This window comes from Camponotus vicinus, unplaced genomic scaffold (genome assembly GCF_025532165.1).
Source record: "Camponotus vicinus isolate PSW18456_S1 unplaced genomic scaffold, iyCamVici1.0 SCAF_6, whole genome shotgun sequence".
In the NCBI taxonomy this organism is placed as follows: Eukaryota; Metazoa; Arthropoda; class Insecta; order Hymenoptera; family Formicidae; genus Camponotus; species Camponotus vicinus.
The window spans coordinates 13,161,914-13,179,545 of record NW_028141978.1 but is presented as its reverse complement, the minus strand read 5'-3'; the positions used below and the strand labels follow the sequence as shown (position 1 = coordinate 13,179,545).

At 28.0% G+C, this 17,632-nt stretch overlaps 1 protein-coding gene and 1 pseudogene across 1 annotated transcript; both read left to right on the top strand.

Moving 5' to 3' along the window:
* The first annotated feature begins 2,518 nt into the window (after positions 1-2,518).
* On the top strand, positions 2,519-6,492 carry LOC145972742 (uncharacterized). Its single transcript, XM_083101619.1, has 9 exons — positions 2,519-2,662; positions 2,966-3,085; positions 3,415-3,532; positions 3,863-4,124; positions 4,259-4,372; positions 4,437-4,527; positions 5,033-5,169; positions 5,353-5,485; positions 6,388-6,492. Exons 1-9 carry the CDS (start codon positions 2,519-2,521, stop codon positions 6,436-6,438), a joined length of 1,170 nt encoding a protein of 389 aa, XP_082957745.1. The 3' UTR covers positions 6,439-6,492.
* A 1,843-nt stretch (positions 6,493-8,335) lies between these two features.
* On the top strand, positions 8,336-11,650 carry LOC145972743 (uncharacterized; annotated as a pseudogene).
* Positions 11,651-17,632: the final 5,982 nt, after the last annotated feature.

Below are 17,632 nucleotides of genomic sequence, written 5' to 3'. Positions count from 1 at the left end.
AATGCTCGAAAAAAACAAATTCAAAAATTATTTTGAGAACGATTGGGATTAATTGTAGACCCAAGCCAGGAGGTAGTGGCAACACTATTGACGGCAATACAGCTCGCCGAGCATTCCAAAAAGTTGAAGTATTTGCTGAAATAACCGACATAGATATCAATCTTCTGAAAAATTTAAAAATGATTTTAATTACAATTTCCTGCCAATTCCCAATAAATTTGGAGGAATTTGAAAAATTTTGTTTTAAGACAGCTCATATATTCATGAAAAAATATCCATGGTATCCCATGACGCCAATTTTACACAAAGTGTTAATACACGGAAAACAAATATTGCAACAATGCATTCTATCCCCAGGATATTTAGGAGAAGATGCAGCTGAATCCAAAAATAAATTCTACAAACACGATAGAGAGTTCCATGCACGAAAAAATTCCCGAAAAAATAATCTTGAAGATACATTTCATAGGGCTACCGACACTTCGGATCCTGTTATCTCATCCATTAGTTTAAAAGGCAGACTACAGAATCAAAAATTAAGGAAATTAAAATTACCTCCTGAGGTTTTAGCTTTATTATGTCCTCCATCTATAGAGCCAGAACCATCAACATCTACGTCTATAGCAGAGGTTGAAATCACGAATGATGATGTAGATGATTATGATGAAGATAACGAGGATACACTACACATGCTTAAGCATTTACAGGATATAGAATTAAATACAGAGGATTTTTGTTAATTATAAATTTACGTTTTCCAATGTCTGTTTCATTATATATTATATATTTTATATGTATTATATATAATGTATTAATAAAAATAATATATTTAAAGAATCTTTTGTTATCATTACATAAAATAATCGTGCAAACATGTCACCAGACACGTATTTAATCGAATTGTGTCATAAAAAATAAATTTTAGTTGAAAAGAAGATGTTTCAAATTTTGGCCATGAAATACTTTCCAGACCACTGTGCAGTACGACGCGAGCCAGATCACTCGCATTATATTGATACATGTACACATGCACACATGCATGCATGAACGCACACACATACACATATATAATATTTACACTCAGCAGTCACCTGTTTATGAAGTTGCTGTTGTCAATAATTGAAATATATAATTGCCAATAATTGAAGTATGTAAAAAAGTAATTTTGAAAAACTGCAGTAAAGGCTATTTTTCTTCTTTTTCTGGATGATATACTGTGATGGACAATTCGCTCTTCATTTATATTACCCATTGCAAATCTTAGTCCTTATTCCAGCCTCTAATCGACGGTTTGCTAGGCACATCTATTAATTCATCTGAAAGTCACAGAGTAAATCATTACTTGGACGATTATCGGAAAAGTAAATTACATCATTATTTTTCTTTATAATTATAATAATATATTTAAATATATAAAAATAATATATTAATATATTTAAATTTATATATAATATATTTTATATCTTAATTTATATCGCTTAAAATTGAAATTCTATAATGTATATACATATGTATTTGTATATGTTACTATTATTTAATATGTTCAAAAAAACCATCTCATTAAATTCATTCTTCGCGATTTTTTAGTGGTTTAGAACAAATCAGACTCTCTCATATTGTTCATAATTTTGATGTGGAATAGATATTCTTTATAGTAGGTCAAACAATTAATTTCTTGATTCATTCAACATTTGACCATGTTCTACGAAACAAATCTTTTCGATGATGTAATAATAGAAGTGTCATCGTCATCGAAAAAATGATCAAACCTCTTTAGTGACGTTGTTGATCTTCAGCAGTTACTTCGATGATGCTGATCAATGACAATGACGCATTAGTGCTGAAAATTTAGTAACATTATTATAATTCTATTAAATTTTCATTTAATAATTATTAAAAATATGACTAAAGTATTATTAATTTAAAATACAATAATATCACATAATAAACAATTTTTGAAGTTTACAACAAAATCAAATTATGATAACAGAATTTTAATTATTAAAAAATATCATATACAAATCTATAATCAATTCTTCTACAAAAACAATACAAGTTCTACTATAGATAGGCTCGATATTAAAAAGCTCAAAGCTGTATATTCCTCTCGAGAAGCAAATGTATATTATGAATGCGCACAATAGAATGAAACATGATGAAACTGTGGTGTAAAAATAGTGCGAATACGCTTGCGCAACTTTGGGCTAAATAATTTTCTCAACGAATATTTTTTTCTTCTTTTCTTATGAGAAAGAGACATTTGCTCAATTGCCTCTTTTATCAAATTGATCGCATAATTCGAGTCTTTATTTCGAGAAACATTATTGAGAAAATGCAAATATTCTAATCTAAGGTTTTATCTTATGTCCTTATATTATACGAAATTAAGTAATTTGTGCTAAAATTTACACTAAAGAAGAGAAGTAAATAATAGTTGATCGATTAATGGAGAAAGGAGGGGATAAACATAACTCTTGTTGATTTTTTTCACAAGTCACATTCTAGACCTTACAAAGAAATGATCAACATCGAGATTGAATACTTTAGTCTGAATAGAATTCTTCTGCTTACTCTTGGCCTATGGCCTTATAAACAATCGAATTTTACTCGATTTCAATTTATTTTACTATCTAGTATTTTGACGACATACGTTATATTTCAGGTAAGTTCTAGTAATAAATTATAATAATATTATGATATCAATTAATTATTGCAAAGTAATATCTTTTCCCATAAAATTTAAATATTGCAATTTATATTTAGTGTAGAATTGTTAACTATGCACACATATACAGAATGAATAGCTTTATTTTAGATTAGAAATAGAATTCTGTCAAAACATTATCATTCTTTTTAAATAATATAAAATACATAATTTATATGTTCATATGCGTATGCATAAGTAGGTGTACATTAAAATAGTAATTTTTTAATGCAAGCTTGTACGTAAAATTACTATTTGCAGTATACAATATTTGTCTCACAGAGATGTACCCTGGCCCTCATCATCAAAGTCTTACCTTCCATATTTTTCTTTACTCTCTTTGTGATAATGTACGACATGTTCTACGTTAATATCAAAATTGTAAGTTAATAGTTTACAGAATTAAATAAGGCTTATACATCCAGATAACCAAATATAATAAACCATATTATAATAATTAATAATATTAATGTTATGTTGAGTAATATGATTACGTAAATTGCTATCATGTGTGTTTCCAACAATAATGTAACTGTTGCTACCATGAAAGCAATCTCATAGACAATTGATTACTTAAACAGTTGATAGCTTCATAAATTAATAGCTTTACTTATCAGACAGAATAAAGTTGGCGAATTTTTTTTATGCAATCTTTTCTGACATTACAATATGTATTATGTATAAAAAGTTATTTAAAGTTGGTAAAATAGGTGAAGAATTTATTGGAGCAACTGTTGCATACATGCAATGAATTAAGTGACGAAAATGAAATTGCTATTATAAACGAATATGGATGCAATGGCAAACATTATACCATTGTACTTACAGGTAAAAAGATCTTTTTAGTAAACACGATTATATACATATATTTTTTTAATATGTAAGAACTATGCAAGATTTCTCTTTTGAAAAATTGAAAAATTATATTCGACAAATTATCATAATTTTTCTATGTATGTAATAATCAATAACAAATGTTTTTAAATCTCGATAATAAAAAAAAGTTTACAATTAATTGACAAGATAAAAATTAACAAATAATTTAACGAAAGAATATTATAAAGTTTCAATTATAACATATATATATATATATATATGTTATAATTGAAACATATGACAAAAATTTAAATGGCAATTGTATTTAAAAAAATTTTTTAGTTCTTGCTGTTTGCAGTACATTTACTATTATTATTGCGTCATTTTGGTCGGATATTTTCAATATGATTTTACCGATAAACGCATCAAGATCACATCATTTGCTAATCGTAACGGAACATTTTATCGATCAAGAGAAATACTTTTATTTGATACAATTTCACTTCATTGTATCGAGTTGTATCGGAACGATTGTAACATTAGCGGTAGGAACAATGCTCATTACGTATCTTCAACATACTAGTGGAATGTTTAAAATTGCCAGGTGTGGACGCAAAAATACAGATTCATGTAATTCATCATTATCACATGACTATTTAAACAAAATAATTTAAACTTGACAGCAAAAATATTTTATTTGATCCCTGTTTATAATTATAACGCAAACATTATTTATAGCTATCGCATCGAACGTTCAATAAACATCAATACGTTACAAAATATTAATCAAAAAGATATTTTAATACTCAAGGGTTTAATTTGCGCTGTGGATATTCACCGACAAGCTATGAGGTTGATATACCCGATAATATGCATATGCTTATGTACACATAATAACAAATTATTACTTTTAAAGATTATCCAAACACTTGCTATCCAGTTTTGAGATGATGATGTTCTGTTTAATAGCATTTGGAGTAGCCTCGGTGAGCCTTAATTTGTTTCGAGTAAGTTTTTCGCTTTTTATCTCAAATATATGCTTTAAGTAACCGATCCATAATTTTCATTAAAAAAAATTTAAGAAAAAGAATATTAATTTTTAAAGCTTCTTTTTTTACACTGAATATGGTTTCAATTTCTAATTTTTTAGCATTTCTTTTCTTTCTTTTAAAGGTTGAAAGTCTTAACAATATATTTTATTTGCAATTTTATTTGCAACAAAATTTCTCCAATATGTCACATAAAATAGCTATAATATAATAAAATACATAGAAATAAAAATAAATGACTGAAAATAAATATAAATGAAATATTTTTTTTCAACTTTAATCACAAACTTCTCAAAATTATGAAGCGATATAGCAATATAAGAATCATGTTTGGCATTCAAAATACTACAGGAATTGATCATCTCTTTCCTTTGAGAAAAGGAATTATTTTGTCGAATTGTATAATTACCGCGAAATATCTTAGATTATATCTTAGTTTTGTTATTTGTCTTAGATTTTTCAGGTTTCATCATCTAAAGAGAATATAAAAGAATTGGTAATGCCCCTTCTTTATATAACTGTCGCTGTCTTATATATGTTCCTAGCCAACTATATCGGTCAAACTATAACAAATCACAATCATCACGTATTTGTTACCGCGTAAGAAACGTAATTGCAAAATAGCATGCATGAAGATTTAGAATATTATATTAAATGTAGAGATCACACACACAAACAACTCTCTATACAGCAAACAAGATGTTGAAGTTCACTAATAAGGACATTTCGCGATGCATTTCAAAGATTTTATATAAATATTTATCGCTTATATTTCTTTTCTAGGTATAACGTTCAATGGTATATAGCACCATTGTACATACAAAGAACGATATTGTTCCTGTTACAAAGAAATACGAGAAACTTCACTTTAAACGTCGGTGGATTCTTTGTTGCGTCTATAGAATGTTTTGCTACGGTATAAGAGAAAAGACAATAATATATACAGGGTGTCTGGAAATTTTTTGCAATCCCGAAGTGTGAAGGTAGATTGGCTCAAATTAAGAAGGAAAGTCCTATACTATTTTGCGATATTCGCAATAATTAACGAAAAATTAGTTGAAGAAGATCGGCCAATGCGCGTGGCTAGAAGCACACGGCGGCGAAGGCGGTCTCACTGTAACATAATAGTGGCGCGCGGTGAAGCGGTGATTGGGGAGAGGAGGAGCGACGAGTGTGTAGGCGCGCGACGAAGGCTCCTCCCTTCCCCAATCATCACTTCGCTGCGGGCCGCCATTATGTTACAGTGAGACCGCCTTCACCGCCGCACACTTCTAGCCACGCGCATTGGCCGATCTTCTTTAATTAATTTTTCGTTAATTATTGCAAATATCGCCAAACAGTAGAGGACCTTCCTTCTTAATTTGAGCCAATCTACCTTCACACTTCGGGACCGCGAAAAGTTTTCAGACACCTTGTATATGCAGTGTCAGGCGTATCATGTATTAAAAAAAACCATAAGTAGATCTCGTTAAACTGAACTAAAAGGTCTTTTATCATTTTGCAAAAACTACATAAAATTTCGAGATATTATAAGCGATGATTGGGGAGGGGAGGAGCGATGAGTATGCTGGCGCGCGGCGAAGGCTCCTCCCCTTCCCAATCACCGCTTCGCCGCCGCGCGCTTCTATCCACGGGCATTGGACCGATCTTTTTTAATTAATATCTCGAAATTTTACGTAATTTTTGCAAAATGATAAAAGACTTTTTAGTTTAGTTTAACGAGATCTACTTATAGTTTTTTTTTTGATACATGATATGCCTGACACTCTGTATAATAATAATAAATAATATATAATAATGAGATATCTTTCATTCCAGCTAGTGAAGACTTCAGTATCTTATTTTACAGTTATATATTCTACACGATGATGAGACTATAATAACTTGAATTAAATAAATCCAGTCCAAGAGAGAGTATGGAGAGTTATAATAGAGAAACAATTTATATATTTTTCATGTAATTGTTCTCATATATTGTTCATATATTAGAAAAATATAAACTTCTATTTTTAACGTATAGTTTAGAGCTGAAGATTTTTCCTAGAAAAGTAAAAAAAAGTAAAAAGAAATTAAAATTATTTTTAATATAATTGAAAATATAATTCAAAATATCAACGTTAAATGCAATGTAATAAAATTGAATACAATGATTATATCAAGTACAATAAAGAACAAATAAAATAAATAGAAAAGTATAAGTTAATAAGTAATAAATATTTAATTATTTTAATTGCCTTCAATTTCGATATCATTAGACACTACATAATATTTCTCTCTCTCTCTCTCTCACACACACACACACACACACACACAAATGTTACATTTTAAAATAAATATAGTATGGTATGTATAAGTATTTGAGTTTACCTATAAGAGAGAATATAGTTATAATAAAGAAACAATATTTTATTAATATATTTTTGATATATTAGAAAAATAAAACCTCTATTTTTAACATACAGGTTAGAATATAATTTAGAATAAGAGATTTTCCTATATAGAAGCTGCAAAAATTGTTTAATTGAATATATATTGTTACATATATATATATATATATATATATATATATATATATATATATATATATATAACCCATTGAAATTGAATGTAACGTGCATGTCAAGTAAATAAAATATAGTAAATATTTAATTATTTTATGTTCAATTTTACACGATATTACCAAAATATATAATATTATAGGATAGCTTATCACTTCAATAAAATGTACAGACGAACATTCATTAAAATAATTTTTCATTAAAAATAAAATTTATGAAAGAGATTTTTGACATATATACATACACAAATTTATATTTTATGTGAATTATTAACAAATATACAAGTCTCATGATAGGTTTTATTACCATATTTCTTTGTGAATTGTTTTCCTATGTTACAAATAGTCGATTATTGTAGATCAAGTTATATGCACACTTCGAAATATTGAATTTATAAATAAAAAATTTTATCAATTAAATAAAAAATAAAGAAATAATAATAAGAGCTCCATAAAATATATATAGAATATCATCTCTAAATCTGTTATATGTATAATTCACATCTTCAGTTTTTTTAATTTTAATTATTAATATATTTGTAAGATTAGAAAGTCTAGAATAAAAGAAATAATACAAAAATCTGAAAATCTGAGAGTGAAAAATGATATTGCTGCTACCAATTTCATAAGAGAGAAGTGACATATTGAACTTCTAGAATATCAAAATCCTTATTATATTAATATCTAATGCAAGATTTAAAAATGCCGTATGCAGATCTAATAAATTTGTTTTCAAAATAATACGAGCTATAGCAAGCTTGACTTTGTTAAAAAGCTCAAAGTTGTGCGTTTCTCTCGAGGAGCAAACGTATGTTACGAATGCGCGCAATAAACTGAACGTATAAAATTCTGGTACAAAAAATAGTGATGATTACGCGTGCGCGACTTTCGCGTAAATAATCTTCTCAACGAATATTTTTTTTCCCATTTTATTATGGGAAAAAGTCGTTCCTTCAAATATCCTCCCTTATCGATCGCGTAATTAGAGACTATATGAAAAATACTGTAAAGAAAATGCGACTATTCTAATCTCAAGGTAGTATCTTATGCCGTTGTATTGTATTATACGAAATTAAGTAAATTGTGCTAAAATTTACACTAAAGGAGAAAAATAAATAATAGTTGATCGATCAAAGGGAAAAAGAAGGGATAAGCGTAATTCTCCTCAGTTGCTTTATCAGTCATATACGTCTCAGTTCTCGCAAAGAAATGATCAACTTCGAGACTGAATATTTTAATCTGAATAAAATTCTTCTGCTCGCTATTGGTCTGTGGCCTTATAAACAATCGAACCTCACTCGACTTCAATTTATTTTCCTGTCTAGTATTTTGACGACAAATGTTATATTTCAGGTAAGTTCCAATAATAAATCATAATAATTTTATCATATGATGAATTATTGCAAAGTAATTTTTTCTCATATTTATAAAATTTCAAGGTCACAATTTAAATTAGCATAAAGTTGTTATGTTATGGAACTATATTATAATTGTATATAAATTATAATTCTTTGCTTATAGTTCAAATTCATTTTCTCAAAAATATTTTTATTATTAATAGAACTCTATTACCAATCATGTTATCAATTTTTTAAGATTATATAATATAAAATACATCATGTATTTGTGACAGCATCTATGTGTTTGTATATATATGCGCGTATGAGATTTAAAAAATAATTTTTTAATGTATACTCGTAAATAAATTTATTGTTTGCAGTGTATGATATTTATTTCACAAAGATGTACTCCGGATTTCATCATCAAAATTCTAGCTTCTATATTTGTCTTTGCTCTCTTTGTGATAAAATACAACATGTTCTCTGTTAAAGCTGTAAGTTGATAACTTACCGAATTGGAGGCTTATGCATTTGGTAACTTTATAAGTTAATAATTTATTCCTTTGATCAACAATCTTATCGAATAAATTTTTACGCCGTTTTCTGGCGTTATTGTTTATGTATAAGAACCGATATATAAAGTAATTAAAACAATAGATGAAGGATCTATTGGAGCAACTACTGCATGTATATAATGAATTAAAAGATGAAAATGAAATTGCTATTATACACGAATATGGATATAATGGCAAACGTTTTACCATTACACTTACAGGTAAGATAATCCTTTTGCATTTGCAAATATTTTACATTTTCTTCTTAACAAGAACTGTTAATATTTCATTTCGAAAAATCGGAAAATTGATTTCGAAATTCCAATAGATTTCCAAATTCCAACTTTTCGACTACATGAATTATTGATTTTCCTTGGGATTACAGAAACTGTAAATCTTTCTTTCAGTTTTCTTCTTTTTACGTGCGCTTTTACACTAATTTATTTTACTTAACTTATTTTATTTTATTTTATTTTATCTTATTTTATCTCTTGTCTTATAACTATTATTACAATAAATTTATAACTTTCTAATTTCTTCGCGTATGCAACTTTCTATCTTTTACATACAAAATATCCTGCATTTTTATATCCTATTTTTCTTTTTTATTCCTAAAAGATTTTCATTATTGTTTACAATTCTTATTGTATCTCCATTCTTCATCCTCACTCTTTCTCATTTCATCGTTCATTCTCTGTCTACCTTTGTCATCCCTTCATCTTTTACCAATCTCAATATGTATATAATCACTAATAAATGGCATTCAAATTTGGAATAAAATGTAAACAGAGATAACACAAAAAAGTGATAATGTATATGGATAAATTTTATATATAATTATATATATGTATTTATATTCAATTATATATGGATTTTTTTCTCGAATATACATATGCATCTAAATGTAAGATAATGTATTAATCAGTTTAGAAAATTTATATGGCAAAAATTTAATTAACAATACTATTTTTAACACTTTCTTAGTATTTACTGCTATCGGCACAATAGCTTTTGTTGCGTTATTTTGGTCGGATATTTTGAACATTATTTTACCGACGAACACATCAAGAGCACATCACTTGCTTATCAAGACAGAGTATTTGATCGACCAAGAAAAGTACTTTTATTTGATACTACTGCACGCCATTGTATCAGTTTGCATCGGAGGAATTGCTACATTAGCGATAGGAACAATGTTGTTTACGTATCTTCAACACGTTTGTGGAATGTTTAAAATTGCCAGGTATTGGTATAAATGCAAAAATGACAATAAAGATTCGGGTAATTTGTTATTTTCAAACAAAGCAATTTAAATTTAGCCGGAAATGATGTTCAGTTTTATAAATGCTTGGGTATAACAGTATTACAACAGAAACATTATTTATAGTTATCGTATCGAACGTGCAATGAGCATCAACATGTTACAAAATATTAATCTTAGAAAACACATTTTAATATCCAAGGGTTTAATTTGTGCTGTGGATATTCATCGACAAGCTATGAAGTTTGTATAAACTTGATAATACACGTGTGTGTTATATAGACATATTATATTAAATTTTCATTTTGAAGATTATCAAAACACGTGCAATATAGTTGTGAAAAAATGATGAGCTGTTTAATAGCATTTGGAGTAATCTCGGTGAGCCTCAATCTGTTTCGAGTAAGTTTTTTATTTCATTGTTAAATGTACTGTTCGAACAAGGTCGATACATAAAATGTGCAAAATACGGCTATTTTACTATATTACGTGATTTTATTATTATTTAATTCATTCCGCATTAAGTACAGCAAGAATCGACGAAAAAACAAACACGAAAAAGACATCATTTTCTTCAATTATTTTTTATACTGAACAACTCCAGTCTATTACTTTTCTTTATTATGTTAATAACACTCTTCTGCACCTTTTTCCACAAATTTTTCGAAATTATAACGTGGTACAGCACAAAACCGAAAGCATAGTTAGCATTAATAACGTTAAAATTTGAAAAATTTTTTGTCTTTTATTTATAAAAATTAATATTTAATCTGTGTTATCAGTGTAAAACGTCAAATTAATTGTAAACTTTTCAGATTGCTTCATCTAAAGAGGAGCTTATATTGCCTTTCCTATATACAACTCTCACTATCCTATACATGTTTTTAGCCAATTACGTTAGTCAACTTATAACGAATCATAATCATCATGTATTTGTTACTGCGTAAGAAATGTACTTACCTACTCTGCAACAAGCATAATGCTAAATTTACTAATAGAAACCCATTTCGCGATGCATTCGAGAGATTTTATCGAGAGCCTTGTCACTTGTAATTCATTTTCTAGGTATAATGTTCAGTAGTATATAGCTCCATTGCATATACAGAAAATAATATTATTTCTGTTACAAAGAGACTCGAAAAGCTTTACTTTGAGCGTCGGCGGACTGTTTGTTGCATCTATAGAATGTTTTGCTACGGTATGAGAAATAGAGATAGTAAAATATATTTAAAGTTTACATATATGATAAAAATGTAAAATAATAAATACATTAAATAGTAAATGGTTATAAAAATGATATATGTATATTTGATTCTAGCTAGTGAAGACCTCAGTATCTTATTTTACAGTCATATATTCTACACAATGACGAAACTATATTGATTTAAAGTAAATAAAAGTATAAGATAAAAAAACAAAAATAAACAAAAAATTTTAAAATAAAAAATAAAAAATAAAATAAATTAATAGAATTAAATAGAAAAATAAAGACAGAACGAAAAAGTAAATAAAAAGGAATAAAATAAAAACAAAAACAAAAAAGTAAATAATAAAATACAAGAATTTAACAAATATTTAATAATAAAAAATGTAAGATTAAAAAAGTTTGAAACAACATTTATATCTATTTGTAAGTACTAATAATTAATAATTAACTTCAAATTAATATTAAATATTACATTTAAAAAATTATATATGAAGGAAGTAATAATTATTATTATTTCAATTTATTCATGTTTGAATTTACTCTTTCCACATATAATTTATTATTATTAATTCCACACTTTACAAGAGCAGTCGGAAGACGCCGCGCTAGATTTAAAACATACGCACATTCATGCATATACTCATGTACACATACGGAACACACTTACAAGAGGAGTATCAAGTAGTGCGATCACCAATTTTGACGAACTTTAAATATGTTATTAGAGCTTTAACGCGGCGTCTCCCGACTGCTCTTGTAAAATGTGGAATTAATAATAATAAATTATATGTGGAAAGAGTAAATTCAAATATGAATAAATTGAAATAATAATAATTATTACTTCCCTCATGTATAATTTTTTAAATGTAATATTTAATATTAATTTGAAGTTAATTATTAATTATTAGTACTTACAAATAGATATAAATGTTATTTCAAACTTTTTTAATCTTACATTTTTTATTATTAAATATTTGTTAAATTCTTGTTTTTTATTATTTACTTTTTTGTTTTTGATTTTATTTTATTCCTTTTTATTCACTTTTTCGTTCTGTCTTTATTTTTCTATTTAATTCTTTTAATTTATTTAATTTTTTATTTTTTATTTTAGATTTTTTGTTTATTTTTGTTTTTTTATCTTATACTTTTTGTTGGCAGCAGTCAGAAGTACTTTTTTTTCTAAAATACTTTCTTGTTTCATTCTTTTAAAAGAATGTAGAGTCAAAAATACAACGCGTTAATGCATTGTACGTATAAGAGTTTTAATGTATAATAAAATAAAATATGTATAAAATATAATAAAATATGTATAATATACAAGAGCTAATAATACCCGCTTTCAGCAGAACAATTACTTAATTTATCTTTTTTTATTTACTTTTTTATTTTGTTATTATTTTTATTTAACTTATTTCATTAAATTTATTTTTTATTTCAGATTTTTTGTTTATTTCTGTTTTTTATTTTATATTTATTTTATTTGTTTTTTATTATATTTATTATTACTTTTATTTGTTATTACTTATTTATTATTACTTTATTACACATTTACTTTTATTGCTTTTACAATTTTTTCCTCATGAGGTCCTTTCAGATTTTATTCTATAAGATTATGACTATTCTTGATATATTATTTATTAAATTCAATGATGGCCAGTTGATTGATTCAGTTAATTCCTGTTCTCCTGTCTTCAGTTGATTCCTCTTTTCCTGTCTTATAATAAGGCGCAATCATGCTGCCAGTATGCACATTGAGTGCGACGCAACCATGCTGCCAGTATGCACATTGAGTGCGGCGCAACCATGCAGCCAATATATCCCAGTTACCCAGTTAGCCAAGTCTGCTCGAACAGATTTCGCCAAGTGCTTGCTAAAAATTGTTGTCAGCAAAAAGGCTACAATTTTGCTACAAGAGTTGTTATTACCTGATTAAGCTGGCGGCAAAAACCGAGCAAAGCTTGCTGACAAAATCCGACAACAAATTGGCGGCAAAAAGCAAGCGAAGCTCGCACAAAATTTGACGTCAAGTTGGCGGCAAAACCCGAGCAAAATCTGTGCAGGAAAGTCTGATGACAAATTGTCAGCAAAAAGCAAGCAAAGCTTACTGCATGACTTGACGTAAAATTGGCAGCAAAAACCGAGCAAGATCTGCGCGCATAATTTGACGGCAGATTGGTGGCAGAAACCGAGCAGAACCTGCATAATCGGTATTTAGATGCCTTGATTCAATAGTTCTTTCGCTTTCCGCTACGCGATGCACGCTTTCTCGCAATCAAATTTCTGTTAGAAGTAGATATAAAGCCTGCTAGTGGCTATTAATAAAATATCAAAAGTATATTTCTATTGGTTTAATTTTTGATATCTCATACAAGCCTAATATGAGAATATTAAACTGATTAGAATCAACAGGATAAATGGAAAATTATCCTATTTGAAGCATAAAGCAAGAGTTTAATTATCATATAAATTATGTCTTCATTTGATAAATTAAATTTAATTATTTTCACAATTTACTTTATTATTAATTTAATTAAGTTGAAAGAGAATTTGCTACGTGAGATATAACTACGATATAACATTACATTTCATAGTTATTTATGAAAAGAAAATTATAATTTACCAATAAAACTTATTCTGTAATATTAAATTTTATTGCACTTTGGTCAAAAGCAGATCATGCTCGGTTTCTACCGTCAATATGCTGTCAGATTGCGCGCGCGCAGATTTTGCTCGGTTTCTGCCGACAATTTGACGTCAACATGTCAGCAAGCTATGCTCGGGTTTTGTCACCAATTTGCTGTCAGGTTATGTCAGCAAGGTTTGCTAGCAAAACACGAGCTTAATGCGGACACAGATGGCTATGGATTTGGTGTAGAATTTTGATTAAATTTGCTGCCAATTTGCACGCAATTTGTTAACATTTTGCTTACTGGGATATAATGATCAATTTAAATATATTCAAATATATAAATTTCTGCATATCCTTAACTATGACTCTCTACACAGAAGATTATTCTTTCTCACATTATTATTTATTATTTATGGCTATGTAGTCAATATATAAACTTCTACAGAATATATATATTTGTTATTAGAGCTTCGCAGCAACATGATATAATGTGAGAGAGAATTTATGGCTACGTAGTCAATATATAAACTTCTACAGAAATATATATTTATTATTAGAGCTCCGCAGCAACATAATATAATGTGAGAAAGTCACATAATTATGAATATATAGTATTTCTGTGTGTAATCATTCTCTAACAATATATATTCATATATAATAATAAATCACATGTTATTATGTTATATTATTTATTATTATGACTATGCTGCAAATAATAATTATTAATAATAGAAAGAGAGAAAAGCTTACCGGTTTAGGAACATTTTCTTCAGATATATCCATGTTTTCTTTGATAAATAACCAATTATTCACAATTTATTGACAATTTATCATCAATAATTTTATTATTTTGACATATAGGGTTATGTCGATTATTTCCCGCCACTACTTCGAGATGTCTTAACTCCAACTCAAGTTACTATGGCTACGGTCGGGAAGATGCTCTTGGATGCTTTGAAGCGTTTGATTAACCAATCAAGACAAGAGCAGTAAAAATTTCTTTAACTTGATTGGTAAATCAAACGCTTCAAAGCATCCAGAGCGTCTCCCCGACCGTAGCCTATATTTCCCTATACGGATGCTTAGAACGAATCTTATTGGTGAATCATTTTGCTTCTTAGATTCACTCGCAGCCAATGAGAGAACGAATAGACGGAATAATATTATTTTTCCGTTTTTTATTAATAGAATAAATAATGATAATTATATACTAGAAACCTTTTTTGGTTAAAAAGAAACTAATATGTAAAAGATGGTATCGAACTACGTTATAATTATCGAGAATACGTCTGGCAAACAATCCGAGCTCGGTGAAACGCATACTCCCTCCGTCTTTTTGCCAACCGTAGGTTGGCAGCAGTCGGGAGTAAAAATCGGTAAGAAGGAATACTGTTATAATAAAGAAATAATATTGTTCAATAATATATCATGTATTAAAAATATATAAACTTCCATTTTTAATATATAATTTAGAATTGAAGATTTTCTCATGCATAATAAATAAAGCAATAAAATTGTTTAATTTCAGATATCATTGTGCTATATACAACAAATTGGAATTGAATATAAAGTGAATATCAAGTAGAATAAAGTATAACAGATATTTAATTAGTATTTATATTACCTTCCGTTATAATATCTCTCATTACAATAAGTATAATATAATATTTTATAATATTTTATCGTGGCTTATAACTTTAATAAAATGTACAGACGAACACTCATTAAAATAATTTTTAATTCGAAACAAAATATATTAAAAAGAACTTTGACACGAACATATACACGTACACAAATTTATATTTTATATGAATTATTAACGAATGTATTCTCATGATAAGTCTTATTACCGTATTTATTGAATTGCCCTCGTATATTAATATTCGATTATTGTAGACCAAGTTATGTATATTTCAAAGTATTGAAATTATAAATAAAAAATTTTACTAATTAAATAAAGAAAATGGTAAGAACACTATAATATATATTTTATCATATATAGCATATCTTATAATCGATCTTTTATGTAACTTTTATATTTAAAATTTTAAAATTTTAATAATTAACATATATATTAGGTGTATAACTAAGTTCCCGCCGTTTTTTTACTTGAAAAATGCATTTATTTCAATAAGATAATGAATTAATATATTAATCAAAATATAATCCTTTGTTTTCTGACTTTTTCCCATCTTTTTTGCAAAAGTTGGATTCCGCGATGATAGAACGACTTGTTTTTTTAAGCAATTCATTGATCGATGCATTTTTGGACTTCTTCGTAATTGGAGAGGTGTGTGTCGGCGAGCACGTGTTGCATTGATAGGAAAAGGTGATAATCCGATGGGGCCAAGTCTGGAGAATAGGCAGGTGCGGGAGAACCTCGCATTCGAGCTCCAATAGTGTTTCTTTTACGATTCTTGCAACATGAGGTTGCGCGTTGTCATGCAAAAGAATCACTTTACGTCGATCACTGACCTTTTCCGCATCAATTCATCATTCAATCAGTATAATTGTTGTTGGTAGCGGTCAGCCGTGACTGTTTCAGAAATCAATCGATGAGCTTCAGCTGTAGTTTTATTTAAATCAAAGCAGTGAAGAAGTATATGTCGAAAAAACAACTTATCACATTTAATTTTAAATCGATTCAAAAAATATCTCTTTCACAAAAAATGAATCTTTGCGCACTCAATTTTATTGACAAATGCCTATAAACTTCATACACTTCATACACATAAACTTCACTACATTTGCAGCTGGAGCCATTTAATTATGAGCGGCAAGACTTAGTTATACACCTAATATATTGTAAAATAACATACATATTATAAAATTAGAAGTTTAAAAAAAAATAGAAACATCTGAAAAATGATATTGCCAATGACCACTTCACGAGATTGATATATTTAGCTTCTAGAATATCTTAATTCAAATATCAGAATTTTATCAATATTTTATAAATATCTTAATCGTGACAATTATTATCTTAGAATTAAAAGATTCCGTATGTACAGATCTATTATCAATTAGTTTTAAAAAATAACACGAGCTTTAATGGAGAGATCCAAAAAGTTCAAAGTTGTGCGATCCTCTCGAGGAGCAAACGTATGTTACAAATGCGCGCAATAAACTGAACGTACGAAATTCTGGTACAAAAAATACTGATGATTACGCGTGCGCGACTTTCGCGTAAATAATCTTCTCCACGAATATTTTTTTCCCCCTTTTGTTATGGGAAAAAGTCGTTCGCTCAATTCCCTCCCTTCAAATATCCTCCCTTATTGATCGCGTAATTAGAGACTATATGAAAAATACTATTAAGAAAAAGCGACTATACTGACCTCAAGGTAGTACCCTATGCCGTTGTCTTGTATTATACGAAATTAAATAATTTGTGCTAAAATTTACTAGAGGAGAAAAATAAATAATAGTTAATCGATCAATGGGAAAAAGAAGGGATAAACGTAATTCTCCGGAGTTACTTTATCAGTCATATACGTCTCGGTTCTCGCAAAGAA